General features: G+C 36.8%; 1 protein-coding gene across 3 annotated transcripts in view; it reads left to right on the plus strand.

The window, feature by feature from the left end:
- LOC110096041 overlaps positions 1-27,744 on the plus strand; it is a 134,637-nt gene that overhangs the window by 54,621 nt on the left and 52,272 nt on the right. For 2 of the 3 annotated variants that reach the window (XM_020821799.2, XM_020821801.2), the window contains exons 11-13: positions 12,966-13,365; positions 13,495-13,637; positions 13,978-14,145. In XM_020821799.2, the coding sequence (XP_020677458.1) occupies positions 12,966-13,365; positions 13,495-13,637; positions 13,978-14,145 (711 nt within the window). The remainder of the gene's footprint in view (positions 1-12,965; positions 13,366-13,494; positions 13,638-13,977; positions 14,146-27,744) is intronic. The other variant, XM_020821800.2, reaches the window with a different exon arrangement.

Below are 27,744 nucleotides of genomic sequence, written 5' to 3' on the forward strand. Positions count from 1 at the left end.
CTCTGTCCCTTACATTTCCGAGTATGGCTGATGATTTCCCGTGCTTTCTCTTGGGTTTCCGTGGTTAGTTGTTGGTTTCCTGTGCTGGGAAGATTTCTCGTGCCTTTGCCCCTTTGGTTTTTGCGGCTTGCTCCTCGGTTCCGTGCTGGGCTGCTCGGTTCTGCGGTTCACTGCTTGGTTCCGTAGATTTCCTTTCTCTATTTGTTGCTGTCCCGTGGCCCCCCTTTTCCAGATTTTTGTGTTGGCTCTTTGGGTCCCATGCTGGGTTGTTTTCCCGTGGCTGTTGGGGGCTTTTTCCGTGGCTTTGGTGCTCTGTTTCCTGTGCAGTTTGGGGGTTGAATTTTTCTGCTGCAGTTTTTGTAATAAATGCTAGCATTTTGGGAGCTGTTTTTGGACAGAATTTGGACAGCTTTTTGCCCTTCCTCTTCCCCTTAGTTAATTAGTTTTAAATGAACTTTTAAGTGGCTGTTTAGCTCCTTTTGTGCCTATATATAGAGAGTTTGTGGCTATTTTAGAGAGAGTTTATAATGTGATTTTTGGAAGCCATAACCTGTGGGTTTGTTGTTTGGGAAAGCTTGCAAGCTTTGTCCAACTTCCCTCCTTCCTTCCCTCTTTGAGAAAGCTTGCGAGCTTGTCTCCGTTTCTTCTCGACTTCTTATTTCTTCTTCTACCCGCAAGTGCCACCTCACCTGTATCATTCTTCTCAAGGAAAGAAAATTTAGATTTTTATTATATAAGTTTGTTTGAGTCGTTTGTAAGCGTCGTTTGTAAGGTGTTGTTTAATTTTATATAAGTAATTTGTTTTGGTTTATTTGTTGTAATTTGTATCCTTTTTGGGTACATTTGTGTCTTTCTATTATCTAGGAAGAATCTCTTTTTGTAATAAAAAATTTGGGGCCCTCTCCCAAATTTTTGATTGCATCAATCATCCACAAACTGACGGGCAAACTGAAGTTGTCAATCGAAGTTTGGGAAACTTATTGAGATGCCTGGCATGTGAGAAACCATCCCAATGGGATTTGATTTTGCCCCAAGCTGAGTTAACTTATAATAATTTTGTTAATCGCTCCACTGGTAAAACTCCATTTGAAATCATTTATGGCCAACCTATACCTCACATTTTAGATAGAAACTATTTGCCTTTGCCAAATCAAATTAGTGCTGAAGTTTTTGAAACCTTTGACCATATTAAAACTGTCCAACAGCAAGTTCTTGAAAATCTCCGAATGACTAATGTGAATTACAAAATTAATGCTGACAAACATCGTAGAGAAATTTATTTCAAAGAAGGAGATTTGGTTATGGCTTACTTTCGTCGCCAACGATTTTCTGTTGGTACTTTTGGGAAATTAAGCAGGAAGAAATTTGGGTCTTTTCGTGTTCTTAAAAAATTGGGCTCAAATACTTATCTCTTGGATCTTCCTTCTACTGTTGGCACTTCTTCTGTGTTTAATTTTTCTGACCTTTCTTTATATGAAGGAAATTCTGAAAATCAAGTGGAAATTGAAACTTTACCACTCTCCACATCTGTTTTGAGTTATGATGAACAGGACGAAGATATTATTGATGTCAAGGTTACTAAAACTCGGCATGATGAACACATGAGGTTCTTGACAAAATGGAAGAATCGTCATTTGACAGACTGTACTGGATGGATGCAAAAGAGCTTGAAAAGCATCATCTGGAGCTTTATAAAAGAACCATGGAAGCTTTCTCATCAGGAGATGAGATTTTCCCACCAGGGGATAATTGATGCATTCATGTTTTTAGTCTATTTTGTTGCAATGTATTTTGAACAATATTTGCTATGTTTTAAGTTTAGCTATCCTATGATGGTTGGGCATCCAATGATCATGGTAGGAAGGTGCTTAGGCATGGCATGCATTGGGTTTTCTTGCTTTTGAGTCCATTTTGTCCTTGGGCTGCTTGCTGTTTTCGGTTTGGTGATATTGCTGCTCTTGGGTGGGCCTTGGCTGCTTGGTGTTGAGCTCAAAATTCTGAATTTTACTTGGTGTTAGCTCATAAATATTTGAGCTGAAGTTTAGCTCAATGATTGGGGAATAAATGCACTTCCTAGCTCATTAAATAAAAAAGGTATGCTATTATTTCAAGCACATTATTGTGGAGTGGACTTATGTCTTTTTCCCTCCCTTTGCCTTTTCAGTTTCTGTTGTCTGTTGATGTTCCCATGGTTCTCCCTCTCGGTTTTCCCTTGCTGGCTGGTTTCTTATGCCTGCTGCCTTGTCTCCTGTGCTGGCTCTTCGGGTCCCTTGCTGGCTGGTTTCTCGTGGCCTGCTGGTGGGTTTTCCGTGGACTGTTTCCCTGCTTTTCTGTGCAGAATTTCTGCTGCTGTTTTGCTGTCTTTTGGCCTTCCATTTGGTGATTTTTGGCCTTTCATTTCCCCAAATTTGATTGGGTTTGGTTGGAGGTGTTATGGTTGTTTGTCTACCTTCTTTTGCCTATAAAAGAAGAGTTGTTTTGGGATGAAAAATGTTATTGAAAATTTGTGAAAAGTCTCTACAAAACCTAAGGGTTTCTTCTTGAAAAGCTTGAGAGGTTCCATCCCCTTCTTCTTCTCTCTATTTCGTCTTGGCTTCTAACCCCTTCTTCTCTACATAAGTTCCACTTCACCTGTATCCTTCTTCTTGAGCTTTGGAAGTTGTTTGTTGGCTGAAATTTGGAGACATCTGTCGGAGGAGTTTGGAAGGACGTTGGACTCTTTTGCAGTGGTGGCCGCTTGATTTGCAAGCCTAAGCATAATTTTATTAAATTTCCTACTCTCGTTGCATGTGAGGAAACCGCTAGACGGTTATACTGAGGATAGCGTTTTTATATTTTTATTTTGTTTCGTTTGGTTTGGATTTTGTTTCTTCGAACGTTTGTTTGGTTGTTTGCAAGCTATAATTGAATCGAGTTTGGTTTATATTTTGTCCTGGTGTTCTCCAATTTGTCTCTTTTGTTTAGTTTGCTTGCATCAATCAGCCTGCATATGATGATGACAAGAGCAAGGTGGATGCCCGGCCGGAGTTATTAATGCATATCACTCCTGATCCTGATAAGGCAATGAATGCGCTCTCCATCATTGATAATGGAATTTGTATGACCAAACTAGAACATGACAACCACCTTGGTACCTTCGTTCATTCCGACACAAAATTCATGAAGGTGCTCGGTGTGGATGCTAATATTTGCATGAGTGATCCATTTGGTGTCATGTTCAATTCAATTCTTGAAGAGTGCCATTTGAAGGTGCTAATAAAGACGCATTCTGAGTTTGTTAGCTATCCAATTTGTCATCGACTCCAGCTTATGTTGAAGTCTCTCCTAGACGAGGAGAATGACACAAGGTGGACCTATCTAGATCGATTTAGCCAACCAAACCCGCCTCCTTATTGTTACCAACCGGACATCTTACTATGGGTATGAAGTTCTATCCCGGTAGTATGATGCTGGAGTTGAGCTTCTTAATTTTGTTAATTTCAGGCCAGATTAATTCCATATGGTAGTTAGTATGGTTATATATGTGTAATGTTCCTTATGTTAGTTGTATCCTACTATGTTGTTACATTTGTCTATAGATATATATCTAATACTTTGTAATAGGGGAGTATTAATAAGATTTGAGTTGAGCTTTGTTTCATTTATGTATCATGAAGTGTATTCAGGTAATGGTTTCTTTCCAAGGAGTTCTTGGAGTTGTGCTTGGCTACGGTCACCGGATCGTCAACTAGTTGTCGAGCCCTCTCTTATCCGGTGTCACAAGTATTGCTTGCACATGTCTTTGCAGGCATGGTGGTAAGGTTCCAGATGTTTATTTTACCATTGCATATGCAAGGGATCCTTTCTTAAGACCCATGCATGCTTTTGGTAGCATTGGGGGAGGTGTATTTGTGGTTGTGGTGCATTATGCACCATCCTATACACACTTTTGTTAGTGTGATATCTAGGCCAGATAATCTCCTTTCCAACCCTCTCACATGAGTGAGATGAAAGCATTCATAGTTTTTTTAGCAAATTCGTACAGTTAGACAAATTTTCTTATCATCATGTGGGTGTTATATTTGAATTATTGCCGAGATTAATATTGATATGGGCATGAACATAAATGGACAGCTTGATGAACAAAATGATAAAAATTGCATGTACTATGGAGCATGGCACGGGGTGTGGTGCACTCTTCACATCATTTGTTTGGCTTGGTGCGTGAGGTGAACATGGCGTGCATTATTTACCTCATACATGGGCAACAATGCACATCACAAATATTGCATAGTGTGCATTATGTTAATTTAAAATATTATGAGATTCTATTACTAGACTACTAGAGCATGTACGGTTCCCATCCCCAACTCCAAGTCCCCATGTTTCTTGTGTGTCATCTCCCTCTCGTGTCTCATCTTGGTGTCTCTAGCTTCGAATAGAGTAGGCATATTGTAATTCTCTCATGCCTCGTCTCATCTTCAGCTTTGAATAGAGCAATTGGGCAAGGCATGCTGCTACTCTCATGTCTCTATCTTCGCCACAGTCCACATCTCGCATGTCATCTCTATTCATCCCCTTGGTGAGCTGCATCCAAAAAGCTGCAACCGCCATTGTTGTCATGCACGATTGTCATTACAACCTTCAAATGCCTCTTTAGCCAATGTTGTCCACCGACTTTAAGTATCGTGCGTTGATCAACTCAGTCATTTCATAATTGAGTTTCTTTCCACAATTCTTCTTTCACTCAAATTTTAATTAGAGAATTTTGTGGCTAATATGTGCTAAGCTTCTCTTTATTCTACCTTTGGCTTGATGAATCAAGATTGGAATGGAAATTGAACTTAATAGCTCTTTCATACTCATGATTCTTTTGCTGAAGCTGTAGATTGCAGCCATTGTATACTCAAGCAGTGAGCTTTTGATGCTATATTTTAAATTTTTTTTTTAATTTTTGAAAGAAAATGCTCCGTATTAGTAGTCCATAGTTTTGGAAGCTTGTGAGACAACTGTAGATTTTGAAAATAGTTCTTTTAGGCCATTACACTAGAAGTTTATGGAAGTATTAATGGAATGCCACATATTAATTTTGATGAAAGTGATGATTTTGATGGGATGTTGGATGAAGATATTTGATATGCTGGATCATCCAAAATATACCATAAAGCAAAATTTAATACATCTAGTGAAACTTCAATGTCTTATATGCTTAAAGAAGTAGGGCTAAATGAATGTTGGATACTTATCTTAAGCCATATATTGTTGATTTGATGAAGAAAAGAAAGGTAAAATGTAGAAAGAGATAAATGTTGCTAGGAAAGAGGTAAGAGAAATAGCAATATATGTATTTTATCATTGGATGTATGATGCCAGCATTCTCTTTAATGTTAAGTATGATAGCTACCCTACAGTTGTAAAAGCATTTGGACAATTTGGTCCTAGGATGACTCATTGTGCCAATCATTGTTTGGATTTAATTATTGAAAATATCTTTAAGATTTAAAGACTAAGGTGATGCTTTGAGAAGGTGGTGGTAGAACATAGTTTCTTTTATTCAAGACCTTGATTGTTGGACTTAATGAGGATATGTACAAATCATGGTTTAAAATTATGCAATTAGAGATCTTCCATAAGGCTTTTCTCAACAGAATTAAAAAAAAAAGGCAATGAGGCATACAAGCTTGTCAGATGAGGTTTATGCTTAGTAAGGGTGAAGCATGCCTCACTACAATTTTAGTGTAATTTTGAATAGGCATGAGCCTCGAAAATTGGTGTGCAGGTAATTTTTAAATTTTAATATATATAAAGCTAATTTACTATACCTAAATCAAACTAAACTTGAGAAGAACCATATGATCTGAACCTTGTTGCCACAATACCCTCATGCTGGCACTTGACCTACTGCATAGACATCATTGTTGGTCCACCGTTGCTTCTTCTCTTCCATTGCCTCTCTTCTTAATGTTAGAAACCCATTTTTTTATTTTGGGAGAAGAGAAATCAATTAGCTACAATAATGATTATAATGAAGACCCTCTAAGTAATGAGAGCGAGGGAGACTTTTGAATTGATACATTATTACCTTAGACTATTTGTTTACGTTGATTTGGAGTGAGATAAATTATTTATTTACTGCTATTTGTAGCCTTATATGACTTATAATTGATGTAGACAAAGGGGGGGTCAACTTAGGTTCAAAATAATATGAATTTTGGCTTCTCTTGAGTCTACTATTTGAGCTGAAATTTTAGCTCATTTATGAGTTGAACTTTAGTTCATTTATTGAACTAAGGGTTAGCTCATTATTAGCTAACATTTTAGTTCATTTATTATCTTACTTTTTATTAAATGATATTTATAGTTTTAAAGTCTTCTTTTATGATGTCTCTTGGGGTTCCAAAAAGGGCTTTTGGAATCCCAAGAAAGGTATTTAGTCTTCCCATGTGTGGCTCCTTGAATTCCACCATGGCTTTATTTGCTTTTGCCCCCTTGGATTCTGGCCGGCTGCTGGTTTCCCGTGCTTGTGCTCCCTCCCGTGACCGTGGCCCCTTGGTTTCCGCTCGGCCTCCTTGGTTCCCGTGGCTACCACTTCGGTTCTTGGGTTGGGATGTGTTTTTTCGTGCAAAATAATTATGTGTTAATGCTATGTGATGTTTAGAATTCCTATGGGAATTTAATGTGTGTGTCTCTTGGTATTCCTCTTTCATACCTATAATGGGAGGATTTGTAATGTTTGAAGTTAGTAAAAGTGAAAGAAATGTTATTTTTGGCAAAGTTATAACCTGCGGGTTTGCTTTCCTGCGGGCTCTTTCCACCCTTCTTTCTCATCCCCTTCGGAAATCCTGCGGGCTCTTTCCAACCTTTCTTCTCAGGCTTCTAACCTCTTCGTCTCTCTGCAAGTGCCACTCCATCTGTATCCTTCTTCTCAACAGTGAAGCAACTTTAGGGTGTCTTTGAGATCGAGTTGAAGTTTGTAATTTCTAATTTCAACGTTTGTAAGAGTTTAAGTTATTAAAATCAACGTTTGTAGTTTTAATTTCCGCTGCTTAGTTTTATTTGAGTTACCTCTTCTTTTTGAGGTATTTTGTGTCTTCTTTTATTTAGAAGTCCTGCTTTCTTTTTATGATAAAAAAATATAGGGTCCCTATATTTTTTGATTACATCATTTGGTATTAGAGCAAGTTAGGAAGTCCTAGGGTTTGGTTGACAAATTGAGTTGTTAAGTCTGAGTCTGTCAAATTTTATTTTGTTTAGTCAAGTCAAGTCTAAGTTTGTCAAGTTTGTCAAAGAGTCTTATTGTGAGTCTTGTAATTTTTGAGTCTATCAAAAAATGAAAAATATCAAAAATATGGCTACATTCCAGGAAGAAAGCGATCAACATAATCCTGATGTCCCGCAACCATTGGATAGATGGATACCTACAGAAGGAGATTCTACTGACCCGCTTCAAGATCGACTATACAAGCTTCAGTATCACATGTTCCTATGTGATCAAAAATTCGAGAAGTACAGAAGATATCTACAACAACAATTCGAGAAGGAGCAGGAAGAAATTCTGAAAAGGTTTGGCGAGAAATTCAAAGAACTGGATGAACAGTATGCACCGCCTCAAGGGAATCATCAACCAATTCATCAGGATCTGAATTCGCAAGAAGGAGAGTCTGATGTAGACAAAGGGGAGGTCAACTCAGGTCCAAAATAATATGAATTTTGGCTTCCCTTGAGTCTACTATTTGAGCTGAAATTTTAGCTCATTTATGAGCTGGACTTTAGTTCATTTATTGAACTAAGGTTTAGCTCATTATTAGCTAACATTTTAGTTCATTTATTATCTTACTTTTTATTAAATGATATTTATAGTTTTAAAGTCTTCTTTTATTATGTCTCTTGGGGATCCAAAAAGGGCTTTTGGAATCCCAAGAAAGGTGTTTAGTCTTCCCATGTGTGGCTTCTTGAATTCCACCATGGCTTTATTTGCTTTTGCCCCCTTGGATACCGGCCGGCTGCTGGTTTCCTGTGCTTTTTGCTCCCTCCCGTGACCATGGCCCCTTGGTTTCCGCTCGGCCTCCTTGGTTCCCGCGGCTACCACTTTGGTTTTTCTCCATTGTGTCCTATTAAAAGTCAAATTCTCGTTTAAATCTAATAAAGAAAGGTCATTCCTAATATTTTCTAACCAAGTCTTTTTAGGTCTACCCCTACCTTTCTTAACATAAGTCAAATCTAATACCTCTACTCTCCTAACCGGGTCATCGCAAGGCCGCCGTTTTATGTGACCAAACCATCTAAGGTGACTTTCTCTAATCTTATCTTCTACTGGAGCTACTCCAACCTTTTCACGTATATGCTCATTTCGTATCCTATCTCTAAGGTTAAAGCCACTCATCCACCTGAGTATCCTCGTCTCTGCCACACTTAACTTAGTATTAAGCCTCTCTTTTAAAGGCCAACATTGGTTAAATGATTGATAAAATTAGTGTTGAAAAATTATGAAGAAAATAGAGATATAGTTGTTCAAAAAAAACTTTAGCATAGAGTGTGTTTAACATCTCATGCAACAACTGATATTATTATTAAAAAACAAGGATTATACGAACGATTGGAAAACCAGAATTCATAAATTGGCCGTGAATTGTTGGGACAAGATTAATAAAGATGGTTGGGACAAGTTAAAAAGAATGGTGGTGCTGAGTTATCTTATTTAAGAGAAATTGTGGATTTTAGTCTATTATCTTGTTTTAGCAAACTTGACCTTACGTCCATTAGAAATTTCTGTGCACTCAAACAAGTGTCCCATGTCCTTCAGTCAATCTGGAAAGATTTTCAGTTTGAATGCTTTTAAAATTATCTACCTCTCTACCAACATGTCCATTTAAATATCCTCCAATAAAAACTCTTTTTTCAAGAGGTATATTTTGTATTAATTCTTCTAAGTCATTTAAAAAATTTAATTTAGAACTCAAATCCAAACCTACTTGAAGAGCATAAGCACTTATAATATTAACAATCTTATCATCAACAACAATCTTTAAAGCTATAATTCTATCTCCAATCATATTAATTTTTATAACATTATCCTTTAAATTCTTATCTATAATAATACCTACACCATTTCTAGTACGACTCCTATTCGAATACCAAAGTTTAAAACCTAAGCTATCAATTTCCTTAGCTTTATCTCCAACCCATTTAGTTTTATGAATGCACAAAATATTTAACTTCCTATGAATCATAATATATATTAATTCCATTAATTTTCCTGTAAGGGAACCTATATTCCAAGTTCCTATCCTAATTTTAGTTTCATGGACTAGCTTTTTTGCCCACATCCGTCCTTGATGTGGGGACCCTTGCCTATTTAACACTGCACCGAGCGCCGGTGCAGCGGCCCTTGCACACTTGTCACTGTATTCAGGCCATACAGCACGTCGCTTCCAGGGGACGCCCTAGCATTAACACAATTTCTTAAAGGATTCATGTCATTATTGTTCGACAAGTTTTACGCTGGCTGTCGACTACCGAACGCAACCCTCCACTTTTCTCATCCAGGACTTGGGACCTGGCAACGGCAGTGTTAATAACAATCATGAATGCGAATAATTTTTTTGATATATTGATAGAAGATGAGAAATATAGTTCCATTGGCTTTTGCATGTAGCTACATATTTTTAAAATCCCGAATACTTTTCTAGTAATCATGATATTGCAAAAACAATGAAATAACTAGTGGATTATATGCATGCATTGTCAATGAAGAAACCAAAATTAGTAATAAATTGAGTGTATACATCAGAGGTGAAGGACTTTTTGGTTTTCCTTCAACTATAGAATAAATGATCACTTGAGCACCATGTAATATGGTTTGAATAAAATTATAATTACTATTGTGTAATATTTTTGATTTTTGAATGATAATGAAAGTTATTAAATAATTTATTACCTATAACTAATTGGTGGCTAGTGTTGACACATCTTGTGACACCCCATCAGCAATGTAGGGTGCAACAGAGAAAACATCAATTTCTTTAACATTTATAACTCATAGTCATCTCTCTCTATGTATATATATAAGCCACAATTCACAACATTCCTCTATAAATAAAAGTAGCCAAATTGTCTCATTTACATCATGTATATATAATTACATAGCCACTAAGAATCCCAAAATATTACAATAATAAACAGTCGACGTACCTTGGCTATAGACTTTCTTATACAGCTTACAACAACACATAATGTTCTATATTGATCTGAGGCTATTCTGCGTTCACTGTAGCCTAGCCCCTACCTATAATAACTACCATAAAAAAATCTGGTGAGCTATGAGGCTCCGAAAGATATGCAATTCTAATAAATAATTCAATGAACAATATAGTGAACAATATGATTGCATTCCTAACTGAAATAAACTTATAAGGTATATATATATATATGCTCATGTGAATTAGTAATAACAACATATTTGTTATAGTATTATATGTAGACATTGATCATGTCCTTTAATGATTGAAACATCACACTTTGCACTTATAATTATAAATATCTTACATTTTCTTTGAAGCCTATAAATAATATCATAAATTCATAATTAAATATCTTAGGTTCTGGCAATATGTATAACATAAAATTAGCTTTTATAGCTTCATAATATTATTCAATGGAGCCCTAGTAAAAACCAAGCATTATCGTCATTGAACTACATTGAAGTCCTTTTTTGCCCCACAAGGCTCTTTTTGTCCCACTATATAGGTATTATGACATTTCATTGCCAACCCTCAATTAATATGATATTATACTTTAAAATTTTTTGAACTCATATTTGACTGAAAATTACATGCCTCATGACTTAGTATAATATATAATGCTTGCATAAAAACAATAAGAAAACAATACATAACTCGGTGCTTTTCTTTCCAAAATATTGCCACAGGATTCCTTTTGCCCCTATTACATTCTTCTCTCTTCTCCTTCCATCGAAAAAAGCAGCTCAGCCTCCCCGAAAAGTTTCCCTGCTTCTATGCTCTCCAGCATCAGCCGAACTCCAACACCCTATAAAACTCCTGCTTCCACTCCCTTCAACCCCACAAATCCCGTAAACCTCCTCCTGGGCTAAAGCACGATTGAATGGGAAAAGTTGCTCACAGAACTCAAATATGCTAAGGCCTTAAGCATGACAACCCTCTGATCAACCATGTGTTGATGCATGTTTTGATTAGTGGAAGGCTAGTGCTAATGTACTTAAATGTAATTTAATGGTATTAGGGAAATGATTCGTTGATACAACCATCGCAATGTTAATGACCCTATTCCTTTGAATGATATATATGGAGTTCAAGTGGCTGTTGATTCGTAGGAAACAAGGCTACATTCTGGTTGTGTTCACTTTGGTTGATAACCATATATGTGGTTTGGAGTGGTAGTGAGGTTTGGGTTGGGTGCTAGTTGATCGTAGAGGGTGATTAGGATGTAGAGGTAGTGTGAAAAACATTGAGGCCAAGTGTTTAGAGAAGACAAGTAAAAAACTAAATATAAAAAAAACCCACCTAATTCACAAAAAAAAAGAGGCCAATTTTTTATGCCGCCAAGCAACAAGCAAAATGAAGATTAATTCTCCACAAAAACATAGCAGTCAATAATGAGAATTTTATTTTATATTAGTTCCTATTTATAAGAAAAAAAGACCTTTAAACTTCGTCATTTTGGAGGGAAGAGGAAGTGGTAGAGAACATAATGAAGGTGGTGATTTCCAATATTTTCATTAAAAATTTTTATTTTTCATGCTTTTCATTAAAATGGTTGACTAGGGGTTTAAATAAGTTAGATGGAGCTCTAGTCATAGCAAACTGATTGACTCGTTGCTCAGAAAAGCAACTCAAATTTGAGCTCATGCTCAAGTTGAGCCCAGAAAACAAGATTGAGCTAGGCTCATCAATTCCTTCTCAGGATTAATAGCTTGACTCGAGATGAAGTCCTGTTGAGGCCTTTGCTTTGCTGAAGGAAGTTGCGGCAGAATTTGCAGGTCACAATGTCAATGCTAAGGAAACATCATCAATGCTCATATAAAAGGAGGCAAACTGATTGATTTGTAGAGTCAAAAATCTTGGTGCTATTTGGGTTGGGGATGCCAACTTGTCGTTAGCTCACCTCCACTATTTCTTATTACAAGCTTCTATGTCATACCATATAATTTTTCCCAGGTATAGTGAGATATGGAGGATGATTATTGTGTTGAACACTAGTGAGACATCACCATCCATTGGGTGGTCATGCTAGTGTTGAGGATATGAGCACTAGGCTCACTATCAATGCCATTCATCTTGGAGGAGCATGACATTTTCACTTTATTTCTAAGGGTTTCTCTGCTAATATTGTTTATCGTGAAAAAACTTGATGCCATTCATAGGTGGAGATGATACAACTTTTACAATGGGGTTCATTAATGCTCTAGGTAAAATTTAATGGTTATTCCTATTCTCTCACCTACATCTCATTAGTATCATATATATATATATATATAGTTTTGAGTCCGTATGTGATCTTAAAGCTTGGCAGCAAAGATAAAATTTTCTTAAAAGCAGAGGTTTTATATAGTAGTTTGAAATCTCCCTCAATGTTTAATTTTTTAAATGAGAAGTTTTTATCTCATTTAGAATTACTTAAATGTCTATAGATGACTCAGTGACTTTAAAACATGAGAGTTTGAAGGCAAATGTCTAAGAATCTTTTTTAAAACTTCTCGGGGAAGAAGTTACTTCTCCCTACAACCAGAAAGTTAAGAATTCCGCTTCCGTCATTTGCTGTTTTTTCTTCTTACATGCAAAACAATCCTTGTTGTTTAGGCCTCAATTTTTGTAACCTTCGAATTCCTGATTATTATTATTATTACTATTATCATTATTATTTAATTTGGTTGATTTGATGGGTATGCATCTTCATCATCTTATAATGTCCCGTGAATGTTTTTTGTTTGTTATTTGTATGCTTACCAGGGGGATTGTCAATGGGCAAAATGGCTCCTATTTTTGAGGGTGAGGGGCTATGAACATGAAGCATCATTCTTTAATGCCCGTTCGATTTTATCTAAGCAAATGGCCAATTCTAACAAGCTCAATGTCAATGAAGTGGATGAGATAATAAAGACTGTGGATGATATGGCTGAAGGGGGAGGAGAATTAGCTGCTTTGGCTACGCTGATGTATGAATCTGCCCCACTGCAGAAATTTCTTTGTACTGGAAGTGTAAGTAGACATTGCACTTCATCTTCTCAATGCACATTGGAAAACTTAAAGCCAGGTCTTGAGAAGTTTCCTACATTGTGGAGGACTCTTGTTTCAGCTTGCTTTGGAACAGATTCAGTTGGCATTTCTACGAGCTCAAGTTTAAGTAAATGTTGATAAATTTTAAATCTTTTTTTTTTGTTATATTAGTTTTCTTATTGATCTTGTTACCCTTTTTGTTTGCATATCTTTACTAATTTAACATAACTGGGTATGCTAACATATTCTGTTATACTGCCAGTTTTTGGAAAGTCGGCATTTTCAGACTACTTGAGATGCCGAGATAGCTTGTTTTCATCTGCTGGAGGGGATACTTCTTTGGTGCAAATGCTTCCATGTTGGTTTCCAAAGTCTGTAAGGAGATTGGTTAGGCTATTTGCCCAGGTTTATCATCTTTCCATCAATGTGCACGTAATTTCATACATAAAATTTTGTTTTGTGCGTTTCCTTCTATTCGCTACTTCTTTAGTTCTGGATTTATGAGTTTTTTATCTGTATGCTTCTTTTGGAACTTATTACTAAACGTTTTAGTTTCCATTCAAATTAATAGTACATTAGAAGTAGTTGAGAGCTACTTGGATTTCGGAACCAGGCAAAGCTATCGTCAACATAACTATAATCAAGGATTCTATTTCTTAATACAACTCATCTATTTCTGCTTTTAGTCTTTTTATTATTATTTGGAACCAGCTACTCATCATGTTTTATTTCGAACTTTTTTCAGGTTCCTCTGGGATGGCAATCATTTTCAAGTGCTTTAACTTTTGATGCTTCCATTCTATGTCGAGAAAACAATTATGTGTTTAATGGAAACGTTGATGGAATAAATCCTGTAAGTTGGGAAGCTTCTATCCAGAAAAGTGTCGAGGAGGAGTTATATTCTTCAATTGAGGTAAGTTACGAAACTCAAATGGAATGAGCATAGATGTCAATAGTTGGCCTAGGAGCTCAGATATGGACAATTCACAACTTCTTACATGCACACACAAACAATTAATATAGCAATTTATAACAGGGCTTAACTATTTAAAACCATCATCCCAAGTTAAATACAGGCATTAAACCTCAGTCTTTTCATAAAAATAACTACAAGACGCAAACCGTGTTTAAATAACATCCAAATGTATATTTGTGGTCCAATTTAAAATTTCGATCCAGATTATTTTTGAAATATTATGAAATTAACATACGCCATAAAACAGATATGGACCAAAGTGTCTAAATTTAATATTATACATCAAACATAATTACAAATGTACCTAACGGAAGTTGTCACATCAGTTGTACTCAGAATCACTTCTATGTTCCATCTACTATATTGGTGATTTTCCTGAAAAATAATCATTAATTAATGGTGTTGAGCGAAATGAAATAACTCTGTGAGGACATCACAATTCTAAATAAAAAAGCATAATAGGAAATTAAGCAGTATGTATGCTAATCATGAACATTTCTAACAAGAATTGTCGATATTTGGTTAAGTGTTTTATTCCAATATTTGTGTAGCATTTTTACAATCTTTGGAGAGATTTTGATATGAAACATACAAAATTATTATAAATTTCCACTAATTGATGAGTAGGGGAGTTGGAATCTCACAAATCAGTTAGGTGGTAACAAAAGAGTAAGGAACGAGAACGGAAGTCTTGGTGAGTGTAAAACTAGCGTAAAATATGCTAACGTTTCACACTGACATTGAAGTGAATGAATGGATGCCATCCATTCCATGTTTGGTTGATAATTTCTGAAAGACTGTCCCTAATAATTCTTTGATAAGAATATCAGCAAATTATTCACTTGTGGATAGCTTGTTAATTTCAAATTCTTGGAGCAAATTTTTATTTGAATTCTCTATTTCTTTCCAAGTCAATACCTATTATGAGAATATCATCAATATAAACTTTTGGTGTGGAGACTCTTCTAAAGCTGTGTATTTAATAAATAATATTTGCTCATCTTCACTTTATTTGTATTTCATGTTGAGTATTACCTTCGCAAATCTTATAAGATTAGGCCCTTGGAGATTGCTTCAACACATACAATGCTTTTTTAGCTTAATGTTGACCTCCACGTCATCTCTTGAAATCTCGCTCAAACCCTTGTTGACCCTCATGTCATACCCAAAGGAACCAAAGGGAGAAGAAAGAAAAATAGAAATCCCGCATACATACCTCATACCTGTCGGATCCTCAAAATCTTGCTGAAATCGCGCCGATTCAGCGTCGTTCGCGTCACTTCCTCGCAAATCCCTCAACGACAACCTCGATCGCTGATTTTTGACGCCTTTAAAAGCCAACCAAACGGACACCTTCGGGGCTACTCCTCCCACACGATCGAGCTCCCGTCGCTGCAACCTCACGAACCCCGTCGCCCCTCCTTTGTCGGAACCCCAGCAGCCACAACCTCTGCCCTAGTCCTAACCGAATCCCACTTCTAGGACATCTAGCCGCAAACTCTCACCAGACCGACGACTCCATCTCACCATACCCGACCTTTACCCTCTCTGACTTGCGATTCGACCATTATTATTAGTTAAATTAATAGTAATTTATTATTATCAATTACGGTGATGATAAATTATTATTATTGATCATAAGAATAATTTCATGTACATCTTTTCTCGTCATTATCGCCAATGCGCAAGTATAATCTCCTTACCTTAAAACTCCGAGAACCCGTTTAACAATTTTTGCAACGTAACAAAACGACCACCTATACACGCTTTTCTTAGCGTGGTGGGAGAAAGTTTGTCGCGGTGCTCTCGACGAATCGGGTGATCACTTAAACTCCCTTCTTCGGAGTTCGTAGCGCACCGGAAAATTGCCTATACATGCTTTTCTTAGCGTGGTGGGATGGGAACCCGGTGCGATGCGTACGACGAAACAGGCATACCCATAAGTACCCGCTTGTGGGGAAACAACTATTTTTTCTTTGCAAGAGGTACCGAAGACCCATACACGCTTTTCTTAGCGTGGTGGGGTATCAAAAAAATATATACGGCCGCGGTGTCCTCGTTCAAGGACACCTACCATACACGCTTTTTTTAGCGTAGTGAGAAAGGCCCAGTTTTCCGTAGTTTTCCCCTAAACAGGAGAGATATCGGTAAGCTGCCGAAATTTCGGGTAAATGCAAGATTTGGACTTTAATTTGATTGGACCAAAATGATTTAAGTAAACTCAAACTTAAAAAAGATTGCTTGGACTTAAGTTCAACAAGACTATAAAGAACAAAGAACTTGAATATGAACATGCAATTTGAATAGCAGGGGACTTGAACAAACTGCAAAGGACACGAACTCTGTTCATATTAAATGACAACGGATTTGGATTCAAACTTGAGTCGAACTTGCACATGATTTGAACATTTGAACTCAAGGACTTGAGTCGGACCACAGGAGACAAGGCTTGAACTTTACAAGATAACATGGAACTCATTTCTAAATCAAGTGATTAATAATTCAAAATCAAACTTGAGTCAAATAATAAGTCTTGAACCCAAGTGAACAAATGCTAGGGACCTGATGTGGACTAAAACTTGCATTGAACTTGAAGATGACACAGAATTCAATTGATTCATAAAGAGCTCAACTTCAGTGATTATAAAAGATAAACTCAAAGATGTCAAACAACGAACTAGAGTTTAATGAAATGGGAGATGCAGTGATGTATCTGCAATCAATAGCAGAGTTTCAACGAAATATCAAATGATCACATACAAACATCAGTTTGTGAATCTACCACATGAGATATGAGTTCTCTTCAAAGTTAACAAAGGACCCATAATATATGACATGCATTCAAATGAACATTAAATGGAGGGGTGATAAAGAATTTGACTTCTTGAAGAATAATCAAGATTTCAATGAAATTATCATCCCAATCAGAATGCAAGCGCTAAATTGAAAGGTCTCTTATGAATGGTGGATAATCAATAGCATGTTCAATAAATCATTTAGAATGGAGGATATTATAAAGTGTGTGATGACCATGATGACGGGTCCACCATCATGTGCAACAGATGTGGCAAGGGTACAAGCAGAGCACGAGAAGTGTAATTTGATTGCAAACAGATATACAAAGTCCCTTAATAATAGTGCAAGCTGCATATGAATGTGTTGACCTCTGTTAAGTAAAAAAAAAATCAATTTCAAATCTTACCTACTCTGCCCTCGCACGTCGTCGCCGTTCATTGCACGTCGCACGTCGCTCGGCACGATCTCGTGTCATTTCATCGCACGATCCCGCCTCGAGCCGACCCCATTCGCGTCGTTAAATGCACACGAGAAGGAGGCCTTCGGCCTCTTCTCCCGCTCCAGCTCTTCTCTCGAGCCCTCTCTCCACGCGCGAACTCCCCCTCTCTCGTTGCTGTCCGGCTTCGGTGCTTCACAGGAGGTGTAGAGATTGCAGGCGCCGCTCCTTCAGCTCCTTAGGCTGTTCGACCTCGCTCATTCAACGACTTTCCCTTCCTATCGAGATCGAAAGTTACGACATTTCGGTCGGACACAAGAACAGGAGCCCGCCGACTGTGAAGTTAACTTCCTCCCTTTCGATCGCCTCTCCGACTCCTTCTGTGGCTGTTCGACTTTACTCCTTCGTCGACGTTCCCCTCCCCGATCGGAAGCCGCACGGGAGCTCACTGGCCGAAGGTAACTTTCTACCTTTCAGATGCTTCTTCGGCCAAATACAAAAAAAAAGTTTTTATAATTATTGATTATAAATAATTAATTATTTTTAAATTATTTTAATTATAGTCATAATTATAATTAATTATTATTAATTAATTATAAATTATAATTATTTGGTTAATTATGATTAATCTCGATTAATTATAGTTAATCATCATTTAATTATAATTATAATTAGTTTACTAATATAATAATTATAATTAATAATTAATTATATATTATAATTAATTAATTTATTACAGTAATATATAATTATAATTAATAATTAAAAAAATGTATGTGCTTGTCGCAGCCCCCTAGCCTCGATTCCCGAGCCTCATCATCCATTCCCCCACCATCCGCTTTAAGTGAAAGATGGTGCAATTCCTATTTTAAATATTAAATCTTTCAATCCAAAATCCAAAAACCCAACTTTCAATTCCAAATCCAAATCCAATTCTCAAAATATCCTAAACCCATGTGCTACTAATATGCCAGATGCACGTATTTCTACGTATCTGATCGATGACTAGCCTTAATCGAAAGTTCTCTCGATGATCGGCGGAAAGTAGGGAACAAGCAAAAAGGGTAATTAACTATAGGGGCTTGCGCCTATAGGAAACCAGAACTCAGATCATAAAGTCCTCACAAAATGAGGGCGAAATCTCTGGGTAGTGTCTTATCTACAAACCCATCTGCCTTCCAAAATTTACCTCGGAACCTAGTTTGTTAAAACTCCGTCGCCGAAATAAGAAGAGCGAGCGGGGAGGCCGGGGCCGAATTTTCGGAGCCCACAGAATGACGGCAATCAATGTGTAAAATCCACATAAGTCACACAAGAGAATGTGAAAGGCTCTATGACCAATGTCAAATGTCTTACGAATATATATTAACTCCTACAAGTACTAGGAGATGTATAAGTAAATGTGGTAGTTCACCTCTCAACATACATGGAGAAATTGAGAACAAGTATATGCACCTACAAGCTGTGTAGTCCAAGGTAATGGAGGCTATATCACCCTCGCAATCACATCGAGCTATGGATGAATGCATCTACATGCCTATAAATAACAATAGTAGGTGTATAACAAATATAAAAAAATGGCAGCAAAAGCATAAGGAAATTCATCATATGGTGATAAATGCAAATACCTATAAGTATTTATAGGGGACCCGATGCCTAGAAGTGCAATCGAAGATCAAAGACCCAGAGCAAAGAAGTAAAAGAATTGCGGTAGAGGCAAGCATCTACAAATGTAAAGCAGGAGATTCGTTAGTGCACTACGATCCACCTGCAGAAAGCATCAAGAAGTGCACGCAGTCTACCTGTGTAAAGCAGCAAACAACTCAATCCACAAGCTACTATGCCACGCCATCGGATCCGCAACTTCTATATAAACGGACAGAAGGCATTTACAAATACTTTCAAAGTACCCCTGCACGTGCACCGTAGTTTGTATACACATAGGTACATCAAAAGGGGTAAAAGCAATCATAAAACCTGCAAGGGCCCCGGCGAGTGTGTTATTGGTACACACGTGATGCCTAGGGATGCTGCGTGGGTTGTTAAATTCGAACCCGATCCTTCTAAGTAAATGAAAGGAGTCGATAGGGTTCAATTATAAAATGCCCCCAAACACCCGCATGGGCCCTGACGAACGTGTTATTGGTACACACGTCTAGGAATGCTGCACGGGTCGACAAGTGAATTCAAGTTCGAACCTGAACCTTCTATACGGATCAATAGGAGTCGACAGAGTTCGAACCTTCAAACAAATATACGGTTGTGACGACTGATGTATTTATTTTAATACATTCATATCAGGCCTTCAAGGCCTATAATCAAGAGAATTCATTAAATAAGGACACAAAGCTTACGAAACCCGATTCCCTATCGGCAAGTTGATAAGGTTGACAAGGTTTAATCAAGAGAAATGACCCCGAACACCTCGATGATGGCCACGTTGATTGAAGATCTCAACCGGAGGGGTTAATTTCAGGCATTTTCAAATGCCACCTCAAATACCCACAAAGTCCAAAAATTCGAAAAAACCCAAAACTCCAAAAAAATTAAAAATTGAAATTATTCATCCATACTTAAAGCAAAATTCATCTACTCTCCACAAGAGTTTGCCGCGATGAACAAATTAAAATTTACTTTATCTCACATAGAGCTAATGCCTAGTCGAAAATATCACTAGGATCCATTCTCAAAACAATCTCTTGCCAATAAGGACGTGGTACGTGTCCTCTAACTGGCGGTTTTGCCGTCAAATGGCAGTGCAGGATAAACGGTTATGACCCGGGGCCCTCTGAACCAAGTGGTTTTGCCACCAAATGGCATCACAGATACCGGTTATGGCCAGAGCCAATACGCTCCTTATTGACATCAAATCCTTGAGATATGAATCAATAGGATATGATTGATAGGGCACAAAACCCTCTGTTAGCTAAGGTGGATTCAAATTTGTCCCCTTAGACAAACATTCACCCTAGTTCTACAAGGTCCCCTTGGACAAAGCAACCCATGGGTGCCGACAAGGATCCTTCTGTCAGGTTAGGTCGACTACCTCCTCTGACTAAGTAGACTAGGGACCACGATGGCCCGGGACGACAGAACCATGGGATCTTGATCAGGTCCATCCATTCCCCCACCATCTTCTTTAAGTGCAAGGTGGTAAAATTTTTATTTTAAATATAAAACCTTCAATTTTCCAACATCCAAATCCAATTTTTAAATACCTATTCCCATGCTGCTACTATATACTAGATACACATGTTATCTACTGATGCATTTTAATATTTTCTTTGCATTATTATGTTTTGAACAATATTAGTTATATTTTCTAATTTTTGTTTTATTTTTATGCTATCCAATGATGGTGGTAAATCCAATGATCTTGGTAGGATAAGGTTTGGATTATGCTTACCTTGGGTTTGCTGGTTTTAGGGTCCACCTTGTCCTTTGGGTTGTTTTCTGGTTTCATCTCACATCTCTCTTTATACTTAAATATTAGATAATTATTAAATTGCAAAAAAAAAAGAGAAAAAAGGTAAAAAAAGGGAAAAAAAGAAAAGAGGGAATAAAAAAATGGAGAAAAGGAAGAAAATTAAAAAAAAAATTGTGCATTTACAATACCATCGCCGTCGCTTCAAGAAAGTGTAAAGTTCTTAACTAAAACCTCATTTTCAGTGTTTGCAGAGCACCGAAAAATAATATATACACGCTTTTCTCTAGAGTGGTGGGAGGGAATCCTGTGTGGTGCTTGCAGCAAGGCGAGTAGGCCCCGTACATGCTTTTTATTAGCGTGGAGGGGTTAATCCTAAGTACCCATGTATGTACTGTCATGCTTGCGGGGAAAGGATTATGAATTTCAAACAGATACCCTAGAAGACCCATACACGCCTCTCTCTGGCATGGTGGGATTGAAGACCAAGGCCACAATGTCACTTGACACCTACCATACACATATTTTTCTAGTATAGAGGGAAGGCCCACCTCCTAAAATTTTCCTTAAACGGGAGAGATGTCAGGAAGCTGTCAAAATTCAGAATGAAATACACTGGGCTTATACTAAATACAGGGTGCCTGAATGAATCACATGGAACTGAACTTGCACTACATGGAATTGGACTCATAATGACAGGGAGCTTAACTTCATTAAATGAGCAGGATAAAATAAAATCAAAATAAAAAGCCCTTGCATAAAATATTTCCTAATGAAGATTGAACAAAAAGAGGCAAATATATCATGTTGATAACATGCTGCCTATAAGCAATGGCGAAAGACCTATAATCAGCATATCAATGTATCTTTGAGTGAAGAACAATGCACATATGATGGACACGAATAAGTCATTTGTAATAAGCCTAATGGCTCGCTTGTTGAAGAGGGGAGGAGACTTGTAATGAATGCACGACATTGCTTACAAGTAGCAAATCTGTAGAATTGATGATAATAGTTGCAGGATTTACAACGAACATGATTCACCAACAAGAAAAACTAGGAGGTTGTAAAGAAGATGGCTTCTTTGCTATCAATGCCAATCAAAGTTAATTGTCTAGGGTTAAGTATAAATAAAAATTTTAAAATCTATTACTTTTCAAAAATTCAAAAATGCATTATTGAAATAAAACACCCAAATACTTAAAGAAAAAATTCATCCATCATCCGCAATAGTTTGTCAAGGTAGATAAATTTGAAAATTACTTCAATTCACAAAGAGCGAATGTCTAGTCAAGAACATTGAGATTTATTCTAAAATCATCTCATATCAATAAGGATGTAGTATGTATCATCTAACTTATAGTTTTACAGCCAAATGATACCACAGATAAATGGTTATGGCTGGGGCTCTCTAATTATGTGGTTTGTAGCAAAATTGCACCACTAAATTACGGTAACAACCATAGCTTGTATGTTCCCGAATAGCTTTAAATTCTTGAGTAATGAAGCAAAAGTGTATAATTAATAAGGCACAAAGCTATTTGTTAGCTAAAGTTGACTCAAATATGTCCCCTTAGGCAAACATTCACCCTAAGTCTCCAACCCCATGGCTGTCGACAAGGATCCTTCGATTAGGTTGGGTCGACTATATTCTCTTACTAAGTACACTAGGGACCATGATGGCCTAGGACGACATAATCATTAGGTATTGATCGAGTTCATTGTTTCTCCCGCCATTTGCTTTAAGTGTGCGGTGATAATTTTCAATATTCCATATCTAATTCTATTGCTACTATACGCTAGATACTACATTTTTTTTAACGATTAGCCTTAGTTGAATGTTCTCTCTCGTTATTAATTAACTATAGGGGCTTGTGCCTGTAGGAAACTAGAACTCAGATCATAAAGTTCTCGCAAAATAAGAGTGAAATATCTGGATATTGTCTTATCTAAAAACTCAATCTGCCTTCTTAATATTTACCCCGGAACCTCGTTAAAACACTTATTGTCGACTCGAAAAAGAAAGGGTTGTGGAGAGGCCGGGGCACGAATTTTTTGAGCCCTCATGTGTTGTATGTTATTTATTTCTTGGGAAATGTATCATCTTTGGTTAGTATTTTTTAAATATAATTGCTGCTTTATTTTCATTTACTTTTGTGCTTGGATATGGTTCATTTCTTGTTTTAACCTATCGAAAAAATATATGAATAGTGTCATGTTTTGGGCAAAAAACACATTGAAGTATCCTACATCGCTCTTATTTTTGTTCCTCTCTTTACTTTCTTGCACTATTTTGTATATTTCATGGTTTTGAGTGTTGGGTAAAATATAAATTGGTATTATTAAAGATGAATGTAGAATAAATGAGAATATTAAAATTAATTTATGGTAAAATTAAAAGGATTGGGTGAGAGAATATAATATTTAAAGGCAGAGGGGGCAAGCTTAGAACAATAGTTAAGTTGCGTCTCTTAGAATCTAGATGTTCTAGGTTTGAGACATAGAAACAACCTCTCTACAAAGGCAACCCTCCCCAAGATCCTGCATTGATGGATCTAGCATGCAAAAACTCATATAAAAAGAACTATGCGCTCATTGAGTGCGGGCGATTGATTTGGTGTTATTGATAGAAGTAAGAATTTTAGTTTGAATATTTTAAATTAATAAAAATTTTAAATACAAGAAATTACCTTGAAAAATTTATAAAATATTTAAGACACGTGTCTGACACACCTGTTCAATTTGTATTTAATATTTTTTTTTAATATGACACATTTTCGACGTGTCTGACACGTGTCAAAAGCTTGTCGGACGCGTGTCGTGTGGGATACATGTCGGATATTGCACACTGCACACTTCTTTTAGAAGAAGTGTCGGTGCATTATAGTTTTTTTATTAGGCTCAAGCTCAGCATATTAGCGCAGGAGAAAGGACTTAGTGCTTTCCTTTGTGCAAGGTGTGATACTATTCTACTGATACTTGTCTTTGCTAAAATTCCTATAAATAAAGGAAAACTTTTCAAGAATTATTTTTGGTTCTGCACTTCTTTGGGAACACCAGTTGTGTAGGCTTGGCTGTTGCTTGAGAAACATTTTCTGCCTCTGTTGAGCTCCTAGTACTGATTTTAAAAGTTTTCTGTTTCTAGCCATGTTTTTCCTAGTCCCTTCCCCCTATGATTATTCAATAGTCTTTGCTCTTAAGGTTGTTTTTATATGTATAGCCTTTTCAGGTTACATTTTTAGTCTGCGTTATTGTCCATTCTTTAAGCACGGAAATAGCTCTCTTGATAGCAAGCCAACCTTTTTGGCTCTCCACTAGGAACCAGAATCTATTGTAGAATAATTTTTTTCCTTGTATAATTCCTCTCCATGAATGGGTAATGTCATTTTTGAACTTCTAGAATTGGTGTTTATTGTTCAATTCTGAAGTGGAGCTTTACTTACTAATCTTATTTTATATTGATGCACTAGCATTGGTTTTGAACTGAGCTTTTTCCTACTTTCCCACTAAATTAAGCGATTTCTTTGGCTTAAGCTCCTAAAAATTACACATATTGCCTTCTAATGGTGCAAAGAATGAAGTGCAAGTCCCAAATCCAAGCAAGAATGGTTGGGTCATTTAGGAATGCAGGAGAATGTAGTAGGAAGGGTGGGGTAAACAACTATGAAGAGCCCAAAATGTAGAGCTGACAATTTAAGATTTCTAACTGAAACATATAAAACCAAAAAAAAAAAAAAAAGAGGAATGTTAATATATTGCAGACTTAATTTTTCCTAGCGTCAGTTTTAAGCTACGGGGACCTAATGAAAGCAGTCTTTCCATTGCATGAGAACTTAATGTAATTCAGTCAAAGCAAACTTTTAATGCATTTTTGCCTTGTTTTGGTATCTTTTTTTTAGTCCGCGGGTATTGGGTGGTGTTTATTCACGGATTACAAGATTCCAGAAATTATTGTTTTTATAGCTTCCTTAGTGACTATTTTTTTGCTGCTTATCATTCTTCTCATCCTCTTAAAATAATTTTTGTATTGAATGGCAATTACTATGATAAATTTAATATGTTGGGGGGCCATAGCCATGAAGGGGGAGTTGTTTAGGAAGGTTCCTAATTAAGAAGAAATTGTTTAGGAAAGTTCCTAATTAAGGAAAATTATTTAGGAATGTTCCTAGTCAAGGGGGAGTTATTTAAAAAAGGTTTTCAAATTATGTTTATGCTATTTAGGAAGTGTTTAATTGTTTAGGAAGATTTTTTAAAATATGTTTAATTGTTTAGGAAAATTTTCTAAATCATGTTTAATTGTTTATGAAGATTTTCTAAATCATGTTTAATTATCTAGGAAGATTTCCTAAATTATGTTTCTGTTGATTATGAATATTCTATTTATTTAGAAAGGTTTCCTAATTTTTTTTTTTGCTCATTAGGAAGGTTCTAATTGTGTTATTGTGTTCTAGGGCTATTTAAGGGGAATTTGTCTAAGGTTTAGGGTATAATTTTGCCGAGTTTATTTTTCTTAGTATTTGGTGTGAGTTCTGAATGGTGTCTAGGGCTTATGGTTAGCCGTCTAGGGTTTGTGGGAGAGCCGATCTACCTCTCGAATAATAGATCAATTATATCTTATTTTTTTATTGAATAAATAAGAAAATCATCCCTATCTTGGTTTTCCTATGCTTTTCTTTTATTTTATTTGCTGTTTTTACGTCCAAAGCGCATCAAATTAGTATCAAAACATTTTTTTGGGACCTATGACAGTAAAGAAGGTGGTGGCGTTGGAAAGTAAGATGAAGCAAATCAAATCCAACATGGAGAAGAGATTTTCATCCATCGAACGAAGGTTTTTATCCATGGATGGAAGACTTTTTAACCTGGAAGATTGATAGGAAACACTTGTAGGTCTCAAGTATTTCCTATCTATCTTTGGAAAACAGAGCGCTTTCTCTTCCAAAATCCACTCAAAACCACAAAAACAGGAGATAATTTGTAGCAAGATACAATTGATCCTCTATTCGAGAGGAGGATTGATCTCTCCCAAATCTCTAGACGTCGCTAGAGGCCAAAGAAAACCTGAATCTAAGAGATCTCAAATTTCATCCAAATTCAAGATGCCCTAATCCTAGGAAAACGAACTATTTAATGCATACAAATCAAAAGGAAATCCCTAAACTATCCCTGCATTCAGTTTCCCTCATAAAATTCCTTCAAAAACCTTCCTAAAGGGCTCTGTAGAAAACGGTGGTCTGATCCCGCGTACCGGATGAGGCGGAACCTCCGCCTCTGTTCCGTTGGGGTGGTCCTGCGTGGACCGATCCAATGGACTGGTCTAACAAAGACATGATGAGGAAGTTGATCGAGATGCAATCGAAGGCCTTGACGGTTATTCACAGGGATGAACCAAAGGGAAAAGAAATTCTGGAGGAGTTGATGAGGAAGCTCTTAGAGATGCAATCAAAAACTCCAATGGTGGTTCTGATGGCTAACCCTACCAAGATTTGACTGTGATCCCTAGGCCAAATTGAAGGGAAATGAGATCGGACATGAGGAGTTCGGCGAGGAGAGTTTCTTTCATCAAGAGCCACCTCATTTATTTATTTTTTTTATTTTTTCAAGAGCACCTTCTAGGGCCACGATAAGGGGCGAATCAGGGTTTCTGGATAAGGGGACAACAAGGAGATAAATTTTTGGTGGAGGTGGTAGTGCGTCTTACTATTATGAGAGATATTTTGGGCAAGGGGAGCGGCCATTAGAGAAGGAGGGGATCAAGAGCCACTACCTAAGGCTCTAATAAGGGGCCGAATAGGATTTTCAGATGGTGGCCAACCACTATGGGAGGTCTTTCGGGCATGGGGACGACCGGAGAAAAAGGATGATGGGTTGAACCATGGGGATTGGGTCATGTGAGGCAGAGGGAAGAAAGGTGGCATTCCCACGCTCAATGCACGAGGGAAACATGGAGGGATCACGACAACCATTGCACTGGAGGAGGAAGAATCTATCGGTGCGGTGGCGATCTTATGGTGGCAATCCTAGGGTCATTGATTCTAGTTTTGATGTGAAACAAGTTGAATATCTTGCAACAAGAGCTGCACCTATTCATCCCGGTTCTTAAGAATTTAGTTCGTATGTTGGAAGAATGGATGTAGACCCACATATTTTACCCATTCTTGGATAGTTCATGACTTCTATGTAATCCATAGGTACTAGAGAGCTCTTTTACAGCTTCCATCGAGATAATGTCCCAACCAAGTCTGTTATGCATAAGTGCATCATCATACATTTTATTCCCCTTGAAAAAAAGCTGCCAATTCATTCTCAGCATCACGGGTTTATTGTTTAGAAGGTACTTATCAAGTGAAAGGATTCTAATCAAGGAGTTATTTAGGAAAGTTCCTAATTAAGGAAAATTAGGCTCCTAATCAAGGAGAGTTATTTAGGAAAGTTTTCTAATTGTGTTTATGCTATTTAGGAAATGTTTAATTGTTTAAGAAGGTTTTCTATAATTTGTTTAATTGTTTAGGAAAATTTCCTAAATCATGTTTAATTCTTTAGGAAGGTTTTCTAAGTCATATTTAATTATTTAGGAAGGTTTCCTAAATTATGCTTATGTTGATTAAGAATGTTCTAATTGTGTTATTGTATTCTAGTGCTATTTAAGGGGGAGTTTGTCTATGGTTTAGGATATAATATTGCTGAGTTTATTTTCCTAGTGTTTGTTGTGAGTTCCTAGCGGCATTTAGGATTTGTGGGAAAGCTGACTACCTCTCAAACAGTAGATCAATTGTATGTTGCTTTATTATTGAAGAACAAATAAGAAAATCTGTCATATTTTGGTATTCCTATGTTGTTCTTGATGTGAAACTACTAGGAGTTATATTTAGAAATTAGA

Source organism: Dendrobium catenatum, unplaced genomic scaffold (assembly GCF_001605985.2).
Source record: "Dendrobium catenatum unplaced genomic scaffold, ASM160598v2 fragScaff_scaffold_91, whole genome shotgun sequence".
NCBI lineage: Eukaryota > Viridiplantae > Streptophyta > Magnoliopsida > Asparagales > Orchidaceae > Dendrobium > Dendrobium catenatum.